The sequence below is a fragment of the Miniopterus schreibersii genome, assembly GCF_964146895.1.
Source record: "Miniopterus schreibersii genome assembly, chromosome: 19".
Lineage (NCBI taxonomy): Eukaryota > Metazoa > Chordata > Mammalia > Chiroptera > Miniopteridae > Miniopterus > Miniopterus schreibersii.
In genome coordinates, this window is record NC_138119.1 from 10,704,864 (window position 1) to 10,722,433 (window position 17,570).

Genomic DNA, 17,570 nt, shown 5'->3' on the forward strand with positions numbered 1-17,570 from the left:
AGAGGACAGTGGTGTTTCTGAGAGTGCTCTGGGCCTGTTGTAGCTATAAGCCTGCTTTTAACTTACTGTGGGATCTTGCACAAATATATCCCCTTCCCTGACTCCCAGTTTCATAGTTGTCTACTGAGGTGGCCAACTTAACCACCTACTAAGTTCTCTTCAAACCCAAACTGTGCTTTAATTTAAAATAAAAATATCCCTCCTGGCTAGCATGGCTCAGTGGTTGAGCATCAACCTATGAACCAGGAGGTCACGGTTAAATTCCCAGTCAGGGCACATGCCTGGATTGCAGGCTCCATGCCCAGTAGGGAACATGCAAGAGGCAGGCGATCAACGACTCTCTCTCTCATCATTGATGTTTCTATCTCTGTCTCTCCCTCTCCCTTCCTTTCTCTGAAATCAATAAAAACTTATTTTAAAAAATAAATAAAAATATCCCAATAGTCTCACTCTCTTATCAACACCCTGCATCAGCCCTCTTACACATTTACCTCTGTCCAGTTTCTAATAATGAAAAAATAAACAAGGATTTCACATTGGTTCCCATCAGAGACTCACCTGGTATGCAGAGAAGAACAGGCTTTCTGGTCCCTCTGATCTGGTGTAAAGTCAACTGCCAGCTGGCTTTTTATAAGATGACTGAGCCCTGCCTTAGGAAAATAGGATCGTCCCAGGCCCCTCTGTTTTCATTCCTTACCTGTCAAACATGATTCACCCCACTCCCCTCAATTACCAGTTGGCTCAGCTTTTGTGATGAAAACCACCCACTTAGTATTTTTTAGCCCTGGCTGCCTGCCATTGATGTCACCTGCGCCTAATTCTCACTGCCACCTTCTCCCTTAGACCAGAGTGTAGGGCTCATGATGGGGGTGGAGTGAGTCATAGTCTTCCTGGAGGGTTTCATAAGTTAACCCTGGAGGGAAATCTGAGTCTTCCTGTGATCTTGCACCTTTCAGCTCTCTTTTTTCTTGAGATGGTTGCACGTCCTATGGGATAGAATACATTTGGGCACATGAGCAAGTGGGAAAGGGGAGGGGAGTGGAGGAGCAGAGGTGGGCATATGTTGTCTGCCTTATAAAGGTAGATAGATGCTACAGGTCATGGAATTGATTGAATGCAGACTCCTCGTCTGGGAGTTTCAAAACCATTATCTCCCTTTCCTGAATCTTTCTCCAAACTCCACTGAACTACACCCATTCAGAATTAATTATTACCTCCCCGGACCCCACCCCTTCCTGACTGGCTGCTAATCTAGGTAAACCTGCTTTGCTTTAACCAACTACACCTTCACCTTTCTCCTATTTAAGAGATTTTCAAGGGATAATTCATCTTCTAGGATAATCTTTCCCTCCACTCCACCCAGCCTTCTGGCCATGACCTTTTCCTCCTTCCTAACCCAACCATACATCACCCCCACCTGAGACCCTGGAACCTTTTCTAACTGCCTGTGCCCCAAGTCCATCCATGGAGCCCTCAGGGATGACCCCCCACACACACCTCTTGCCCACTTCCAACTCCAGTCTCAACACTTAGAGCTCTTGCTGGCTCTGTATCTCCTGGGGGGTGGGGAGACGGGTTCTGAGTGTCAGAGTTGTGCCTGCTCAAAACAGTGGTGTTCCCTGGGTAATACTTGTTCCCTCATTCACCCAGAAATATTAACAGAGCCCTTAGTCTATGCCCGTCATGGCTCATTCTAGGAGCTCTCTACAGGAAGACCACTTTCCCTCATCAGATCGGGACTCCCTGGGGCTAGGGACATGGCTTCATTTAGAGCCAGTAGTGTAATGGGTCTTGGGAGTTTGAGGCCACAAGAAGTGAAGTAACTTCCCCCAAGGTCAACAACAAACCCCCCAAGAAAGGGCCTTCAACCCAGAAGTCCTTTTCGCCTTTGTCTCAGCCCCTCCTGATGCCTACAGAGGAAACAAGGCAGGCACATGATTAAAGGGAGAGGGGGAGCCCAGGCTCCTGGCTTGGAGCTGGGTGCACTCAGAGTCCTGGGCAAGCTTTGTGTGTGTGGCAATGAGAAAGACACAAAGAGCCTTCCCTATGGGCGAGCCTTAATCATGGCGGGATAATCCGCCTAAGTAGCCATCAGTCTGCTTCCCATTTGAAGTGGCCGTGGGGATCAACTGAAGGCATTTCTAGCTCTGCTAAAAAACAGGAGAGGGCATTAATTAGCCGAGGTGGAAACAAGGCACTGATTCAGTTCCTCATCACTCTGTGGGCCAGGCTCTGAGAGGAGAGAACTGGCTAAAAGGCTTGTTTTGAACAGGAGTTGCTTTCACTCTGGAAGGGGTCCCCCGTGGCAGAGCGACAAGGCCTGGGCACCCTGACCGTAGCAACCCTGGGATGGCAGAAGGTGAGCGGCCTCTGAGTGCCTGCCCAGCTACACCTTCCCTCCCCTGTGGCCAGTTCCTGAAGATTCTCTGCCACAGTCTTCTCTTTTCTGGGGACATAAGAACAGGGATTCCTTGAGTCCTTAACCAGCATTTGATCAGCATAACGTATAACCGAAGCTCAGAGCTGCCCTCCAAACACAGTCTGCTACTGGGTGTGGCCGTAGGAAAATCCAGATCACCCTTCCAACCCAGGTGTGTGGACAGTTCCTCCTCGTCATTGCCCTGCACTCCCACCAAGCACACACCTAATATTTGTGGAGCACCTGCTGGCTCCCCAGCTGAGTCACCTCTCCTTGACTTCAGTCCTGAGTCACCTCCCACTGTGTCCCCATAACCATTGGTCCACATCCGTCCTCACACGGTGCCTGGTATGCAGTAGCCGCTCGGTGAGCTGGCGATTAAATAAACGACTGACTGACCGACCGACCGACCGACCGACCGAATGAATGAATGAATGAATGAATGAATGAATGACATTATGTGTAAAGAGAGGCCCAGAGACTGCTGGAAAGTCTCTTATCTTCAGGAATGGGCTGAGAAAAGAAGGGCTCAGCCAAGGAGAGACAGCGCTCCCACTGCCTTCCCCACACATCTGCTCCACTGAGCTACAAGCCTCTTGCCTCACTTTAGCTCCCCTCTGGGCCTGAGCCGGGTCCCTCTCTTCCCCCAACTGGCTCCTAGGGGCCCCTGACAGAGGGACCCCTGGGAAGAACCTGCTGCTGCACCTGGTAGAGTCTCAGCCCTGGAACCTGCTTTCTGCTCCTCTGTCCTCCCCACCCAGCTGTCTCAGGCCCTGGAGGCCCCGAACCCAGCTCTGAAGCTGGGAACTCTGTGCCATCCTTTGACCTTGGCCCTGGATGCCAAGGAGTTTCCTGTCCCTCAGGACCCACACTGGCCCTGCTCTCCTGCCTGCCCTGCCCTGTGCTTCCTTCTCTCCACCCCACACCACTCTGGCTCGGACTCTGGAACTTTCCTTTGACTGCCAGCAACTTCTCCCTGTTTGTTTGCCTGGAGCTCACCCAGGGGTTGGTGCTAAGGCCACTCTCCTCTTCAGGTAAGCTTGGATTCACCATCAAATTGCACTAGCTGGTGAATTTGGTCCTACAAACTCCCCACATTAAAAAGGGGGGGAAACGGGTGACTTCTAATGGTGAGTCCATCTCCCAGGGTTTCTCAGCCCGTCGGAGAAGCCCCTTCTTTCACGGGAGGCTGCTGACCTTCCCATGTCTGAGCCTGGCTCCCCTTGGACCAGCTGTGGAATCCTCCATGGTTCCGAGCCTGCCTCTGGCTCAGCACCCATTTACAGAGCAGGGCAGGCTGGCCCTGAGCCTAACCGGTTAGCAGGCCTTTCCTGACTTAGGTGTCCCCCCACTCTACTTCCCAAGACTCAGAGCAGGCAGAGAAAGCCATGCAGAATTTTAATCCCAGCCATTTTTCCATAGTAGCCCATGTCTGAAATATGTCAACATCTAGAAACAAGCAGTATTCGGAGAGTTTTACTTTCACCCTCCCCATGATCACTGTGAGGAGCAGAGTGTTGGCTGCTTGTCCCAGACGTGCTAGGTGTGCTCCCTGTCTGGTCACTCATTGCCCCCTGGGCTGTCGAAGGGGCACAGTGACAAGCCCACAGCTGAACACTGTCTGCAGAGAATCCAGCAGCCCACTGGAGGCGACTGCTCTTTGTAGTTGTTGGTCTTTCCCCTTTTGTCCAGCTGCTCCTGCTCACCCCTGAGAGCCAGCACCTCCAGAGGGCAGAGTGGCCTCCACAGATCACAGGTATGGAAACATGGAGACCTGGGCTCACATTCTGCCTCTGGTCCTTACCAGCTGTGTGTGTGTATAATATTGGGGAGGTTTCCAAATAACAATAGCTCCCACCTGATTGGCACCCACAAAGTGTTAGACTTTGTTCTGGACACTTGATGCTAATTGTCACAATAGCAGTGCTTGGAACTGGGCATTAAACCCATTCTATAGATGTGGAAGTTGAAGCACAAAGAATAAGTCACCTGCTCAAGTTTACATGGCAAATAGGTGGCAAGTTCAAGATGCAAATCGAGTACTGTGACTCCAAGGCCCTTATGAATCTCAATATATCTTACCCATACGTTAGAAATGATAATTTTGGCTTCCAGAACTGTTATTAAATGGGATTACATATGCAAAGCAACTACTATAGTGGCTAGAGCATAGTTGGTGGCTACTAGGTATCAGTATGTTTCTTCTTAGGATCTGAAGCACATCAATTATTGGAATCGCATCTCCAGTAACTCAGAGCATTTCATTATTTTCTTGGTTTGTGAAATGGTCAGTTGTCTGTTTAACACATATTTGCTGAATGTCAACCAAATGTTAAGCATGAAGTCTGGTGGAGAAATAGTCAGCATTGGTGAGCTTCTGAAACCCAATACCCATGGGTGAGCAGTGTTTCCCCAACTGACCTAAGCATAAGAATCACTTGAGATGCTGGTTAAAAACTACAGCTGCATTGTGTGAATGTCCCACAGCTTTTTTATCCACTCATTTACTGATGGGCACTTGGGTTCTTTCCAGATTTTAGCTATTGTAAATAATGCTGCTGTGAACATAGACGCTTTCTGATTGGTGTTTCAGGATTCTTAGGATATATTCCCAGAAGTGAGATCACTGGATCAAATGGCAGTTCCATGTTTAATCTTTTGAGGAACCTCCATAGTGTTTTCCACAGTGGCTGCCCCAGTCTGCATTCCCGCCAGCAGTGGACCAGGGTTCCCCTTTCTCCACACCCTCCCCAGCACTTGTTGTTTGTTGATTTGTTGATGGAGCCATTCTGGCAGGTGTGAGGTGATACCTCATTGTGGTTTTAATTTCCATCTCTTCGATGATTAGTGATGCCGAGCATGTTTTCATATGTCTATTGGCCACCTGTGCGTCCTCTTTGGAAAAGTAAGTGTCTCTTCAGGTCCTTTGCCCGTTTTTAATTGGATTATTTGGCTTCTTTTTGTTGAGTTGTATGAGTCCTTTATATATTTTGGAAACCTACCCCTTATCAGGTTATAATGCTAAACAAAATAAGCCAGTCAGAGAACTATCTCATGATCTCACTTATACGTGGAATCTAAGGAACAAAATAAACTGATGAACAAAATCAATCCAGTGGCATGGATGCATGGAACCAACTGACAGAGGTCAGAGGGGAGGGGCTGGGGGGATGGGAAGAGATTAACCAAAGAGCATCCATGCATATATGCATAGCCCATATACACAGACAATAGTGTGGTGAAGGCCTGGGTGGGAGGGGACAAAGTTGGAGGGAATGGGGGAATATCTGTAATACTGTCAACAATTAAAAATAAATTTAAAAAATACAAGCTCAACTTCTCCATCCTAATAAATAGAAATAATGAAAGGAGGCCTGGGGATCTGTATTTCTGAAGTGCTTATCAGGTGGCTTTATGATCAGACAAGTAGGGAAACACTAGATTCTAAACCCAATGTCTTTTCTACTTTGACTGCAATTCACATCATCTGGTTTCCTTTAAAAAATACCCCTGTCTGGTCTCCACTTTAGTTTTATTTAATGAGTTAATTTTTTAAAAGACCTCAGAAACTATCAAGGTTGAAAATCACTACTCTAACAGAATATCTCAGCTCCTAGTGCCTGAATCTAGATGGAGAGTCCCAGTCCCCTGGCCTACCCCAGGTGGCAGGAGGTGTCAGTGGGTGGGAGGAGGTGTAGGTGGGTGGGAGGAGGTGCAGGTGGGTCGGAGGAGGTGCAGGTGGGTCGGAGGAGGTGCAGGTGAGTGCTAAGGTGTCTGGGCACATATTGATGTTGACGCAACTAGATGCTGATGGATGTGGGTGTTTGGCCTGAAGATATCGGGAGCCTTGGGAAGAAATTAAATCCCATCCAAGGAAAGCTAAGTACTTCCACACACCCTTGAACCCCACCTTCCCCGCAAGGAATCATCAAAGGGCAGGCTCAGGCTGAGCAGGTCTTGGAGCCAGTGGTCTGGAGCCAGGAGATGATCTTGCATCACCTGTGAATGGTTTGCAGGCATTTTGGTGCTACAGGGGAGGCAAAACTTGACCTCTAGGCATCTTAGGTTTTTAGCTGGACTCTTGTTAAAAAAGACAGACTATCCCTGGCCGGGTGGCTCAGTTGCTTGGAGCATTGTTCTGTACACCAAAAGATTGTGGGTTCGATTCCCGGTCAGGGCGCATACCTAGGTTTCAGGTTCGATCCCCTGTTGGGGCCTCTATGGGAGACAGCAAATTAATGTCTCTCTCTCTCCTTTCCTCCCTCTAAAATCAATGAAAACATATCCTCGGGTGAGAACTAAAAAAAAAGAAAAAAGAGAGATTAAGAGAAAAACAGTTTATTTATGTGTGCGCATCTTGAGGGAGAAATTTAAAACCGAAATTAAAGCTGTGGCCCAGGACTGCAACTTATATAACGTCTTCAACAAAAAACAATACATTTGTAGAGAAGTGACTGGACAAGGGAAAGCGGTCCCAGGCTTCTAAGGGCAGCAAAGTGTGGGGAGATAAACGTAGGGGGTAACTAATGCAGGAAGGTTTGTTTGCAGATCCCTCTGGTGCCATTTCTGGGCTGATAAGAGTCTGTCTCCAGTAAAAGAAAAGTTTATGTCCGGCCTCTAGCAGAAAAAGGGGCAAGGTACTTTTGTGTTTGCTCTTTCTTAATTGCCTTCAGCTCAAAATAATTTTTATGTCAAAGAGGCATATTTGGGAGTGACATATTTTGATTTCTTATAGTGAATCAGAGGCCCATGCTTCCTCCCACCAAGGAGCTCTGGCAGGGCCAAATGATGACTTTCGGAGTCCTGAAGGACTAAATTTATATTTTTCTGCCCTCTTCCTTCCCCTGCCCATGCAAAAGAAATCTTTATTTTTTTCCAAATCACCTAAAACACACAATTGTTGCTTCTTTTCAGATCTTCTAGTTACCACAGTCTGAAACTGTTCATGGAATCTGACCTTCTTTCACGTGTTCATTTATTCATTTACTCTTTCTCTCGTTTTCTGGGTTTGCTCGTGTCCCAAACACATGTCCTCTGCTTATTAAGAGACCAGTGGCTCTACCATCATAGCGGTAATGTGGTTGGGGTGAAGATCTACCTAATTTTAGGGCAGGAAGAAGGCATCCAAATCAACTTCTCACATATGAACAAAAGACCAAGGTGAAGGGACTTGCTCAAGGTCACAGATCTATTTAGTACAGAGCCAGAACTCATTTTTCCCAGGCTGGGCAAGAGACAACAGTTACATATTAGCATAGATCCCTGAGCCAGTAACAAGCCACCCTGTAGGCACAGGCATGGCCTTATGCTAAGGCACTGGCAGTTTCCCTCCCCAGATGTAAAGGAAAAGAAGCTCAATCATTTATTGAGCATATATTACATCCAGCCAATTTATAGACATTATCTCCAATCCTCACAAAAATTCTGAAAATAATTAAATATTAAATATTAAACCATTAGAGCTTTTCACATGTGAGAAAACTAAGGCTTGGAATCTAAGTAACTAGATGCGATCACACAGCTTAGGAAACGGAGACGCTGAGATTCAGCTCTGTTCAGCCTGACTACGGAATCCTGCCCCTTTCTTGAAGGGAACTAAGTGTCAAAACAACTCCCATGCAAGCGCCAAGGTCTGGGCAGTCTGCCTTTAAGGAGCTCCTGGCCAGAGGAGGTGGCAAGGAATGTACCGGTGGGTTTGTGACTGGGCAGGTTTCACAGAGTGACTGCATCTTTGCCCAGCCGGGCGTGGCTCCGCCGTTGAGTGTTGGCCTAGGATCCAGGAGATTGGGGTTCAATTCCCAGTCAGGGCACATGCCCGGGTTTCGGGCTCGATTCCCAGTCGGGGGAGTGCAGGAGGCAGCCAATCAATGACTCTCTCATCACTGATGTTTCTCTCTCTCTCCCTCCCCTTCCTCTCTCTGAAATCAATAAAGACATATTTGAAAAACAAACAAAAACAACAACAAAGTGACTGCATCCATCTACCTAGATAACAAGACAGAGCTTGATCAGCTCCCTGGAGCTCCCTTATTTCACCTTCCAGTCATCCTGACCCTATATAAACAGGCTCATTTAATATGTACTTTTTCTTTTTTTTAATCTTCACCTAAGGATATATTGTTTTTTCATTGATTCTAGAGAAAAGAAGGGAGATAGAGAGAGAAACATAGATGTGAAAGAGAAACGTCAATTGGTTGCCTCATGTAACTGCCTTTTGACCCAGTGATTCCACTTCTAGGAATATATTTTCAAAACCCTGAAACATTAATTCAAAAGAATATATGCACCCCTATGTTCATTGCACCATTATTTACAATAGCCAAGATCTGGAAATAGCCCAAGTGCCCATCAGGAGATGGGTGGATAAAAAGTTATGGTACATTTACACAATGGAACACTACTCAGCTGTAAAAAGGTAGGAAACCTACCTTTTGTGACAGCATGAATGGACCTGGCCAGTATTATGCTAAGTGAAATAAGCCAGTCAGAGAAAGACAAGTACCATATGATCTCACTAATATGTGGAATCTAATGAATAACATAAACTAACAAACAAAATAGAAACAGACTCAGAGATACAGAGAACAGACTGACAGCTGTCAGAGGGGAGAGGAATTGGGGGGCTGGGTGAAAAAGTGAAGGGATTAAGCAAAAAAAATCATACACACACACAACAGCATGGTGATTATTAGAGGGAAAGGGGGTAGGGGGAGGTAGAAGAGGGGAAAGGGGGATAAGTGGTGACGGAAGGAGACTTGACTCTGGGTGGTGAACACACAATACAATACACAGATGGTGCATTATAGAACTGTATTGAAACCTATATAAATTTATTAACCAATGTCACTCCGATGAATACAAAAAAATTTTTTTAAAGCACAAGAAAAAACATCCAAATTAAAAAACTTATTTGCACATTTGCAGAAGTGCTTTGTAATACTCTTACATCATTTAAATTTATTTTGTCTGCTGTTTCAGGACGACAACTTCCAAGGGGCAAAAATCACATTGGCCAGGTAGGCTGGGCGATTCAAATGGCAGGAGCTACACTTTTCTGCCCTTTACGCTTCCCTGGGTGTGATTCGTTACGTGGGTCTCCCAGACTCTTCTTAAATTGATTAGAGAGAGAGGAAGAAAGAGAGAGAGAGGGGAGGAGAGAAACACTCTCTCTCCCACCTCCAATGCTTCATTGGACACTGGGCAGGAGGAGCTGGGAGAGAAGTGGGTTTGCTCTTCCACTTTCTTGTGCATCATTGGTTGATTCTTGCGTGTGCCCTGACCGGGAATCAAACTCATAGCCTTGGCGTATCAGGAGGATGCTCTAACCAACTGAGCTACCCGGCCAGGGCAAGTTTCCCAGACTCCTGTCAGCTAGGCCCCGGGCTCTCTCTCCCATTCCTTTACCTGAGATGCATCAGGAACGGGCCTTCCATTAGTTATTGGAGAGCAACTCTGCTCTTGAGGACGCATTCTCAGGCCCATAGGTGCTCGCACACTCACTTCCCCCAGATGTCCCCTCTGAACCAATGAACGGATCACAGACTGGAGCCAGGAAACAGATAATGACATGAAGCACAGATTTATTAGGGGAGGAAATAAGCGAGAAGCTGGGGGGGTGGGGGCTGGGGAAGGAAATGAGGCAGAAGCTGTGCATTGGCCTCTTGTGTCCCCACCAGTGAGGGTGGAACCCCAGAAGAAGCCCAGATACATTCCTTGTGTTGGGCCATTAATGCTTCAGAGCTGTGGTCAAGCTGGGGGCTGGAGAGGAAGAGGTCTCCTCAGGTCCACCTGGGAGGGTGTCAGGGTGGGATGTAGACTTGGAGGCAAAGGTGAGGTGTGTGATGCGGATCTGAATGGGAAGATCTCCTGACAATGCTTCACTGGACCTTGGGTAGGAGGAGGTGGGAGAGAAGGGACAGTCCTGGAACTGGGGGGAACAGGAGCAGGAAGAAGGGAGGCCCGTCTGGTAGCCTGGGTGGCGCCCAGGTGGTATTCCAGCTGATCCTTACTTCTGCTTACTCTTGGGGGCTTGCTGGGCCATGGGGCACGTCTGCTGAGCAGGGACGGCTTTGCCCTTGGGTGGGCATTGCTTCTTGGCCTGAGAAGCACATGGATCCTTGGTTTGGGGTGCACATGTCTCTTGACATTTGACAGGTGGTGGCTGGCAAGGCTGTTTCACCTGCTGCTGTTGGGCCTTCTGGGGCAGCTGCTGCTGCTGCTGCTGGGAAGACATTGCTGCAGGAACAGGTGACCCTGAAAGAAACCCGGGCAGGGGACGCCATGAGAAGGGCTCCTTCCATCTCTTCTCCCTTCCAACACTGAGAAGAGTGTTTTCTCCACCAGCCAGGAATGTGATAAGCGATTAACGGCCGCAGATTGGTCAATGGATTGATTCACACACACACCCATTGTTGTGACCCTCCTCTCCTTTCCTTTCCCTTCTATGCTGCTCTGATTTCCTATCTTCCTTCATCTTCCCATGGCTTCTTGACTCAACTGAATGCGTAGATTATTTCTAAGTCTTAGTAGAAAATATGACAGGGATGCTGAGTTGGTGATTAAAGGTAGCCCAGACATTTTACAAGATCAAGGCATGAGCTCTTAGCTGATGGGTCTGCAATGTCAACTGGTTACCCGGGTAGTGCAATGAGTGTGGATGGGCATAAAGAAGAGGCAGCCTCTGTCTCAGAGGGAAGTGCGTGTAAATAATGGGCTGGGCAAACCCTGTTCCGGGTAGTCAGAGCACTGAGTTCTAATCCTAACTCCATCCCTGACTGCCCAGGGGGTGCTAAGGCAAATCATTAACTTGGCTGTGGGAGAGTGGTTCTAGCCCTCCATGGAGAACTAGGGTAGGGTATTTAAGGCCAAATAGATCATTGGAGGTAAGAGGCCTATAAGGAAGATGTTTCACCAAGAGGCAGCCTGGTTCAGAGGAAAGAGCACTGGCTCCTCACCGGCCAGGCGTACCTCTGGGCAATCTGGACCCCAGGCCTTTATCTGAAGGATGCTGATCGGGAAGGTGTCTGAGGCCTTCCCAGCTCTGACATGGTCTCTGGCTTTCTTTGTAGGCAGAATTCCTCACCTTCTAAATTTGTGATTAGAAATGAGAAGTATAGGTCCCAGGGGGCAATCATGAGACATGGGAGCTGCATAGTGTAAAATACAATATATAAAATACAATTTCTGTAAAGCTAAAAGCAAAGTTTGAAAAGCTTATTGGTAGTGCCAAAAGGGCAGGAGGGAGCTTTGAAGAAAGATCAGAATGGCTACAAAATGCTACAGCTCTAAATATATCCCCTCAATGAGAAAAATCAGAATCAAGAAACTTGTCACACCTAGCAATGGTACAGAACGGAGACTGAATTTCCTAAGTAACGAATAGAATGACATTTCCTTAATCGTCACGAGACTTATGCCAGTTCTCTGATTATCGGAGAAAGAAGAGGAGCTTGGCCTAGAGGCATGAGACAGTTCAAGAAGGTAGGAAAGGGCCCTGCAGATCCCAGCAGGATGAATGCGTCCCCACTTACCGAAGCCGCAAGCTGGACCCTAGGAGGAGAAGCTGAGCGAGGTTCATGGCCAGCCGCTCCTGGCAACCTTATAAAGGCCCCCAACCTGCCCCGGGCACTTGGCGTGGCCCTGATCACCACCTCCCAGGCAATTCCTCACCCACTTCTCCCACCTGCACTTCCTCCAGGGACTTGCTTTACTAGACTAGACTCTTTGGACGGAAAACACCCACCAGATGTTCCAGCACCCTGGGCCCCCATCTTCCAGAGCCGACTTCACCCACGTAAGGCCTTTGCTCAAACTCAAGGACTCAAGATCTTTTGAAAATAGAACAAATCTGAGGATTTATAAGAAACATTAAGGAAGGAGGAGAAGAAGGGGGCATATGGCCTTGGGGCACTTTCGACAACAATATGAATGTCGCTTTTGCTGCCATTTATTGAGCACTCACTGGTGCCTAGCGCTGAGATCACCTTTCAAGCCGTTGTTTTATTTTATCTTTATAGCCCCTATAAGGCAAATGCCTTTGTTCCCATTTTGCAGATGAGAAAAGTGAGGCTGAGAAGGATCCCATAGGTGGTAAGCAGCAGAATAGGATTTGAACCGAGATGGGAAGGATTCAAAGAACCCAGGGTTTTAAAGATTATTGAAGGAGAAGTCAAGAGTCCAGCCACAGGTTCTCTCTCCCAGCCCTGTCCCACTACACAGGGCTTATGTGTTTCCCAATCTTGTGAGGACCTTTTGCATATGATTGTCTGTGACTTCTCCTTGAGCACAAGCTGAAGAATGTGAATGGTGTCCCTAAGCTTATTCAACATGGTGCTGTGCCCCGACCTGCCCACCAGGAGTCAGGCGCTGATGGGCATAAGTGGTGGTCAAAGAGGGTGGGATAGAATTTGGCTTTTGGGTTAGGGCTTCCAGATCAAATACAGAGTACCCAGTTCAAGTTCAAGTTCAGATAAACAAGATACATATTTTTTTAGTGTAAGTATGTCCCAAATATTGTATTAAATATACTATAAAATTACTTATTGTTTATATGAAATTCAACTGTAACAGGGCAGATTATATATTTTTTAAAATATGTTTTTACTGATTTCAGAGAGAGAAAGGGAGAGGGAGAGAGAGAGATATTAATAAGAGTCATTGATTGGCTGCCTCCTGCACGCCCCCTACTGGGGATCGAGCTTGAAACCTGGGCATGTGCCCTGACCAGGAATTGAACCAGAGACTGAACTGGGAACATCCTGGTGCTTGGGATGAAGCTCAACCAACTGAGCCACACTGGCCGGGCAAATTGTATTTTTATCTGCTAAATCTGGCAACTATATTCAGATGGGAGGAAAGAATTCTGACCCTCAGTTGGCCTCCAAGCCCCTGGGAGGGAGAGAGACAGGACTGCTCCAGGAGGCTGATCCCCTTTCGACCTCAGGATCCTGCTCAATTAGAGACCAATGTGCTCATTTCTGTCATTGTTGAGCTAAGTGTAAGGCTGCCTGAGAAATGATTGAAAAACCTAAAAGTGATTGTCAAATCATTTCCAAATTCCTTATTTAATTTTCATGGCAGTTCTGCTGAGTAGTTTAAATCAGATTTTACAGTTAAAAAGTAGACCCAGGAAAGCTAGCTGATGGCTCAACAACATGTAACTGATAGGGGCAGAGTCGGGTGGGGACATTTCCCAAAGCTTGTTTCCACTGTATCACAGTGGCCAGCATCTCCTTGTGGACAAGGACTGCCCCTGGGCGGGGACCATGACTAATGATCTTACCTGAGCTTTCTGTCATATGTAGACCGGATATTGCTCATTTTCCAGGATCAGTTAAACCTTTGAAATTAAGCCTTCCTTCCCCCTCCCCCCAAACCCACCATCTTTAAGATCGGCTCTGGATTCGGGGTTCTGCATCCCATCTTGGAGACAACACCCTCTCCACCTGCACCCCTCACTTCCACGCTCCTACTCCACTGTGTTCACCCTGACACAGACTCTCCAAAAGGGAAATATGCAGCAAGACAGACGTGGTATGGAGGTAAATCAAGGCATCCCATGTGCCTGGCCCCTAGAAGGCCTGAGTGTAGGTGTGCTGGGTGCAAGTGAGTAGATGGAGCCACCCCCCTGCCTCAGTCACCACACGGCTGCTCAGGAATACACTCGAGTCTTTATTCTGAATCTTCTCGTCGACCTCTGGCTTGATCAGTAAACAGCTCCTGCTTAAGACTGAGAATTTTAGCTCGAGGCTGCTCCAGGGGTGGCTGAGATAGAGACCGAAGCATGGCTGGCCTTGAAGGGGCCGTGCGCTCCAGGTCATAAATCCCTAAGACGACATCAAGTTCATCTACAACCAACACATTCAACTTTTCAAACCCTTGGCGCTCAACTTTCCTGTTGACCACACTATCCCCATCTTATCGAGGGGGACACCGAGAGTTGGAACTGGGACATGCTCTGCTCAACGTCACAGAGAGGTTAATGTCAAAGCCAGGATTGGATCACAGGTCATCTGACGTCACAGCTATTTTCAGTCAGCTGAAGTGACTGAGCCACTGGGCTGCTTCTTAGCAGAGGCTACGTTAATGACTAAATGGAGTTGGCTCTGGTGGTTCCCACCTCTTGCACAAGTCTCCCTCCTTCCCTCCTTGGCACTCAGGTGCTCCCTTCCTTGCCAAGCCTGTCTTCCCTCCTTTCTCTAAGAGACCCACACTGACCCCTGGTCCGCACATGCCAGGCACAGGTGCATTTTTATTAGTCGTTAAACCTCATAAAGCACCTCCATATACAGTTTTCACAACACTCTATGAAGAAAGCTAATTGTGTTATAAATTTTATGGCTGAGAACACTGGCTCTGATGGTGGCTGGATCCTGAAACTAGAAGAGAAGGCCGATCCAAGTCTCTAAAATCTGTAATGACAGATTTCCAGCCAGAGTGGACTCTCCTTTCAAAGGAGGAAGAAGGGGGAGACTCCCTGGCACCCCTGGAATCAATCGCCACATGTAAACAACTCCTGCAGGTATGGCAGGACCGGAGAAGCCAAGTGAAATGGTGACTCTGTAGTTCCCACTCTGAAACCCCACTGCCCAGCCTGGCCTTGGACCATCGTCACCCGGCCATCTTGAGTCTTGCATCTGCTCTCTCATCCTCAGAGGGCCATGCTGTATTGAAACCAGAAGGCCAGGCTCTGCATCTTCTCTCTCTAGGGAGCAAGACACCTGAGAGCAGGTGTGTGCCTTTGACTCCATCAGGGAGGGGAGGGAACAGGCAAAACTCATTTCTGAGGATGAATCAAAGCTTGAGAAACCCCAGCTCCACCCTGCAAACAAACAACGGGGTGACTGGGCAACAGAAACCTGACACTGGGAGGGGACCCTGCCAGAGACAATAGGACTAATCATCTATTTCTCTATCTAGACTCATCCCCACCAGAGAACTTTTTCTCTGGGCTTTGGGGAAAAGGGGTGGTTGATGGCTCCATCTGGAGACACACGGACCATATTTATGATGCTTTTTCCAAGAACAAAACAAGAAAAGACAAAAGAGAGTGCTGGGTTACTCAGGAGAGGCTTTTAGGACGGGAAGGCAGAGAGAACCATAGAGGTTTGGGGCTGCCGCCATTCCTGTATTTTAGCTGCTTATCCAGTAAAATAAAAAATGTAAATCTGGGCAAATTACATCCTATTTTAAAAATCATAATCATGTCAGGTTTGCTTTATCTTAATTTCTGGTTAATACTTAACCAGCAGGTGTGGCTTAGAACATTTCAGTTTCGAGTTTCTCCTTTCACCAATTAATCTATCAACAAACACGGCAGGGAATGCTACACTAAAGAGATCTTGTGACCTTTTATTAATGTGGAAAATCCATTTGCAACATGAGTCACTTCATCTTGTAATTTACCTGTTTGTAAATAAGATGCTCAGATGCTATGTTAAGTATTTTGTGTAATGGCGTTAAAAGCACACCCATGGGGAGAAGAGTGAGATGATGAGTCTCCAGAAATATATGATTAATTTATCTCCTTCCTCCACCCCTCATCCCTCTATGATATGTTTCTAGAAGACCCTCAACAGTCCAGGAGTTTTCTAAAGAGAGATTTAAAGTCCTGAATCTTGTGAGAGGCTAGTTCCAACAGAACACCCATTGATGTCACCTGTGGAAGTTGAAAACTGGCTATGGAGGGAGAGGGGGTGAGTGGGCAAAGCATCCCTCAGGGAAGATGGCCAATCATTCCATCTCTGATAGCCTCTATGCCCAGATTCCCAGTGAAATTCAAGGTAATCTTTAGGAATCATTTTAAATACTACTTTCTCCATGATCTCTTTGGTTTGTCTTCTGCAGAACACCCATAGCTTTTTATTTATGCCTACCTGAAGAACTTTTCACATAATTTTTGACTTGATATACATATAAATTAGAAAATATCTATTTATTTACTTATTTTAGCATTAAACGTAAGTTCCTTGATGGCAGGAGCTATTACACCTTCATCAAATATATATTGTATCCACTCAATAAATATGAACAAATGAATACAGAAATGAATGGGTGAATGATTTATAAATGAATGAGTTGAACCGAATGGTAAACTGATTCAGACATTTTGGCTTTACAGTCAGAACCAATGAAGTACCAAGACGCTTTCTGGGCTAAGCCATCTTTTCAAGTTCAGGCTTATGTTCGCCCTCTCTAAGTAGCTCTTCCTGTTTACCCCAACCACATACTCTGTCTTTATATCTCTCAAACTTTGAAGATCTATGCTGAAATCAACCATTACTCGTAGGAGGCCCTGGTACCTGGATGTGTGTGTGTGTGTGTGTGTGTGTGTGTGTGTGTCTTTGTACCCAGTCAAACTACTAGATTCCTAAGGGGAGGAAAGATGTTCAGGACAGAACTTAGACCCTGGTTAAAACTGGTGTTTGGCCAGCTGATAGACTAGCTAATCAGTGAGTGGGTGGTCCAATTATTGAAGGATGCTGTTGAGTGAGTGAGTCAGAGAGTGAAAGAAGGAAGGAGTGAGTGAGTGTATAAAGCTGACAAACTAGCTGACTGACTGACTAGTTTTCTGAACAGCTGACTGGTTGAGTGGTTGACCAACTGACTTACTGACTGGCTGACTGATTAGCTGGCTGGCTAATGGGGAATTTTGGACAGCAAGGTCTGCTTTAGCATAGCAAAGAAAGCCGGATTGGGGACATGGGAATAATGGTATAAAACCAAAGAGACTGCTCTGTATAGGTGCCCGTAAGAAGGGTTTATTATTAGCTAGACAACTATTTCTTAATTTTCTTTCTTCTTCTAGGAGTCCTCTGTGATCTCCATTCCTAGTCAACTGAGCTCAGTAGATGTAACCTCAAGCAAAGGCCAGCCAGAGGCAGCCATGGCAGAACAGTAGCTCTCTTCCTAGAAAAAGATGGTTGGGGAAAGAGAACATTTTCATTTATGGCACTGCCCAATGGGGACCCTGGTTGTTCCTTGTGCCTTGGGTGGTGAGCCGGGCCTCAGATCTGTCCCTCAGGTCAGAGAAAGGGGCCTCTGTGATGGTGGCTAAGATAGGGAACCAAATCAAACAGACAAATTAGCAGACACCACAAGTTAGGCCAGTTTACCCAGTCAATGCCCTGCTCTCTGACCACAGAGACATTCC

At 46.9% G+C, this 17,570-nt stretch overlaps 1 protein-coding gene across 1 annotated transcript; it reads right to left on the minus strand.

The window, feature by feature from the left end:
• Nucleotides 1-10,424: 10,424 nt before the first annotated feature.
• Nucleotides 10,425-10,652, minus strand: SPRR4 (small proline rich protein 4; the record flags this gene model as incomplete). Its single annotated transcript, XM_081121052.1, has 1 exon — nt 10,425-10,652. One exon carries the CDS (start codon nt 10,650-10,652, stop codon nt 10,425-10,427), a length of 228 nt encoding a protein of 75 aa, XP_080977178.1.
• Nucleotides 10,653-17,570: the final 6,918 nt, after the last annotated feature.